The sequence below is a fragment of the Acyrthosiphon pisum genome, chromosome A1 (assembly GCF_005508785.2).
Source record: "Acyrthosiphon pisum isolate AL4f chromosome A1, pea_aphid_22Mar2018_4r6ur, whole genome shotgun sequence".
NCBI classification, from domain to species: domain Eukaryota; kingdom Metazoa; phylum Arthropoda; class Insecta; order Hemiptera; family Aphididae; genus Acyrthosiphon; species Acyrthosiphon pisum.
Genome location: NC_042494.1, coordinates 14773934 through 14778111, shown reverse-complemented (window position 1 = coordinate 14778111; position 4178 = coordinate 14773934). Strand labels below are relative to the sequence as shown.

At 31.0% G+C, this 4178-nt stretch overlaps 1 protein-coding gene, 1 long non-coding RNA gene and 1 pseudogene across 2 annotated transcripts in view; all 3 read right to left on the bottom strand.

The window, feature by feature from the left end:
* The window catches only part of LOC103308049, a 4372-nt gene extending 3203 nt beyond the window's left edge, over positions 1-1169 (bottom strand). The window contains exon 1 of the long non-coding RNA XR_510313.3: positions 421-1169. This is a non-coding gene — a long non-coding RNA (uncharacterized LOC103308049). The remainder of the gene's footprint in view (positions 1-420) is intronic.
* Positions 1170-1860: 691 nt separating this feature from the next.
* The window catches only part of LOC115033506 (proclotting enzyme-like), a 4376-nt gene continuing 2058 nt past the window's right edge, over positions 1861-4178 (bottom strand). The window contains exons 2-3 of the mRNA XM_029486171.1: positions 2102-2262; positions 1861-2028 (exon numbers count right to left, since the gene is read on the bottom strand). Coding sequence (XP_029342031.1) covers positions 1861-2028; positions 2102-2262 — 329 coding nt within the window. The remainder of the gene's footprint in view (positions 2029-2101; positions 2263-4178) is intronic.
* LOC115033051 overlaps positions 2126-4178 on the bottom strand; it is an 8394-nt pseudogene continuing 6341 nt past the window's right edge.

Here is a 4178-nt window from a genome sequence, read left to right as displayed (position 1 = left end):
TCTCAAAATTTAAAAAATCATTATTGTGTCAAAAATAGCCCAAAAAGTATAAAATTAAAATCCACTTAAAATTCCCCCCAAAAAATGTATGGTTACCAGTATTTCACGCGTTCTCGTTCATGTTAAGAGAACATCATACTCACTCATTTTTTTCAAATAGACTGTGAATGACATTTGTATATTTAATAAATTTGAACGATTTTTAAGACGTTCAAATGTATTTATTATTTATAAATATTGATTTTTTTTTTTTTTTTTTTTTATTATAATAATCTTCATAAATTACATAATACATACAATAAAATGTTAATTACTAAATTTATCTATCTCCTTAAGCAGTAGCTTGTGTTGAGATAGAGAGTAATACAAAATAATAATGCTATGTGACTAAATACAATATCAAAATGTTTAAACATTAACGTAGATAAGAACTACTTAAATATAAGATATTTGAGAGAATATTAAGATGAATACAATTACAATTACACTAGAAACAAAAACAAAAGAGAAAAAAAATAAGGTATACAGTAACATAAAAATAGATAGGTGATGAGAGGAAAGAAGAAATTAATTATATTAGTTGGGAGAACAACCAGTGGTATATAATTATTTTAGGATTAGTTTTGGTAGGTACAGTAGACGTTTTTTTTATATGAATATGGCATAGTATTAAAATAAACCGGCCCTAAGTAATTTACAAATGATTGCCCAAATGATTTCCTCGTGTATTTTACTGGAATATCATAAAGTCTGCATTCCCTTTTACCATCATAGATTTTTATATTTTGACCTTTGATGACACTCTTAAAAATGAACATAATTGCAATTTTTTTATAAAGTAGCTTAAGGGGAAGAACGCCCAAGGCCATGTAATTTTCCTTCGAGGCGCCTTCTAAAGAGGACTTATTCAGACAAATTCTTGTTATGTTGTTTTGGTTAACCTGCAATATGTTAGTAGTGCAGTCACCCAAACCACCCCATACTAGTAGCCCATATTGCAAGATTGACTGGTACAAAGCACAATAAACATTAAACGACACGCATTGTAGGTGCAGGTACTAAGTCCCTTAATTTATAAAATTTATAGGTTTAATTGATAATACTATTACAGTATTATGATATATAATAATATTATATTGCAAATCATAAAAAATAAAATACATGAAATTCCAGTGGGCACACCTGGACATAAAATAAATAATTATATTTTGTATTCATATTTTAACGATACATAAAAATAAAATAAAATAAATTAAATGAGCGATGAAATGAACGCATTTCATATTTTCAAAGAACGCAAACATGTTAATTTTTTTAATGAACATTCGGAACATTGCTGGTTACAACATGGAGTATTTGAAACACATTTGTAGCTTGGAAATTTTCTGAGCCCTAGTAATAATAAAAGGTGCGAAGTTATAGTATTATCATCTTATACATTAGTGCAGATGTGCAGTACCTACTAGTAACTGGCGCAGGGGCGTATTTACGGGGGCGGATATGGGGAAAAATCCGCCCCCATGGCTCTTTAAATACGTGTTTATTATTATATTATAATTATTACACCGTAATCTGTAAGCTAAAATTCTTGTCATCCGCCCCCTACAAAAAATACTAAATACGCCACTGAGCTGGCGTACTGCTGCAGCAGATGCGAAAATAGCATATTCTAAGATTTCTTAAGCTGTGGTAGAGAGTAATAAGTTATTCGCATTTGATAAAATATAATAAAATCATTATTTAAACTACTGTTTAGTTGTGTTTGTATACATTTCATGGTTAGTTATAGATCGAAAATTAAAATTGTTAAAATAAATGTATGTACTTTTCCTATTTATCTTAATGTAAATAGGTCAGTCGTTAAATGACATCCTGTGCGTTCACAGCTATCCATTTGAGGTATGAAGTGACTTTAGTGTAAACGCCGGGGTATCCGACTTCTCCACAACTAATGCCCCAAGACACTACTCCAACATTAGTCCATTTTCCGTCTTGTCTTTGAACTAACAGCGGACCACCAGAATCGCCCTAAAAAAATTGTAATTATAATTAGGTAAGTACATTATTATGAGTATAAATTTAAAAAAATATTATGAAGTACCAAACAGGAGTCTCTGCCCCCTTCGAACGATGCAGCACAAAGATTTGTTTTGAAAATTGGTTGTGAAAAAGCTGCAACGCACTGGTCATGTTCCCATATTGGTATTGTCACTTCTTGGAGAACGTTACTGACTTCACCACCGAAGACTAATTGGCCCCAACCTAATTAATAGTTATGAAGTTAATTAATTAATACAGCTATAATTTGTACGTCTTTTGACACCTCATTGTGTGATCTTTGTCTTCCTATGTGGTCATTAGGTAATGCGCAATAGTTTGTTTATAAATTAAAATAAAAATAAAAATGGGCAAGTGAATGTCGCTCTGCTGTATAGTAGGTTACAGTTGGTCACTGTATAATGGATGATATTAAATTTGAATTCAATGATATAATATCATTGTATAAGAAAAACGATTCTGAGCGGAGACGGTATGTCAGTCTAGGTATAAGACATATTACCTATAATATACCTACTTATCTACAGAGTCGGACTGGCCCGGACCGCTAGTCCGCGATGGCGGACGGGGCCCCGGCTTCTTTATGGTAATTGGGGGCCCCTGATTTTGTACCTATTAATATTAATATTTTTCGTTTAGAGTAAATAGAAATACGAAATAAACATTTTTTTTTTTCAAATCAGAAAACGTATTTTTGTTTACAATCTTGAGAAGTTCTCAATAATTATCAAAATAATAACATTGTCATTCTACGAATTTAATAGCTGTCCATATACAAATATGTATCATTGATAATAAATAGTGTAACATTGTTGTGGCTTTTAAGAGGACATCGCACCCGCATATTATGTTGTCTCCGCCTTACACACGCGTACGACATAGCAAAAAAACATAGCAAAGAACCGAGAAGGCTACAGTCATAACTAGGGCTCGGAAGGTGTAGGAATTGCATATTTTTCTGTATGATCACAATTTATAGCAGACCTAGCTAGAAATTTGAAGTATACAATCGCGAATTGAAAAATTGAAAATGCGTATTTTGCATATTTTACCAATTTTAGCTAAAAAAAAAGTGAATATTTCATTGATTTTATATGCATATTACGCATATTTTACATTTTTCTAAAAAAATTGATTTTAATATTGAATATAAAACTCAAAATTATCAACGAAGGTATTTATTGTCATCGCCATAGTCAATTACGGAGTTAATAACAGTGATATTGTGACACGCATTTAGTCTATCATGCTAGTATGCCAAAATACTTATTTGTAGGGCTCGTAAGTTGTAGGAATTGCATATTGTTCTGTATGATCTCAATTTATAGCAGATCTATTTAATTAGATAGAAATAGAAATTTGAAGTAGGTATACAACAAAAAGTGCATATTTCATTGATTTTATACGCATATTTTTTCGCATATTTAACATTTTTAATGCATATTTTGCAATTTTTTCGTGCATATTTTACATTTTTTAGCTTCTACAACTTCCGAGCCCTAGTCATAACGAAGAAACAAAATTTTCACCGCTTATAAAAGAGAACTTTGGTTGTGCAATATCGTTTTTATTTTTTTTTATACCTATCATTTATACGAAAAAAGTTCCTATTGTTTTAAAATCCATTATTATTTGTGTTTTTCAAACTTAAATAACTTTTTTGGAAGTTCCGATAACGAAAAAATAAAAACGATATTGCACAGCCAAAGTTCTTTTTTTATGTTACTTTTTTTATGTTTTTTATTTATATGTGGTGAAAATTTCGTTTCTTAGTTATGACTGTGGCATTCTCGGTTCCTTCGCGCGCAAAACAGTTTTTTGCTATGTTGTATACATTTGTAAGACTGTATGAGTATGACTTGGTATTCGCATTATCACTGATTGTAACTGAATTATTATATATTTTGATATTAAGTATTGTACTCGTGCACAATTTGACACAATTTGAATCGGTGTTTTTCTTTATAATGTTTGATGTCAGTATGTCACAGGTGGTGTAGGCAGTGCGTAGGGGCTACGCCCCAGTGGCGTAATTTGGGAGTTGGATACCTGAATAGGTGGGATATTTCTTGTCTGGTAATAAAAACAGTCCGATGGGTCTCTTGTAGTAAATTTACTTT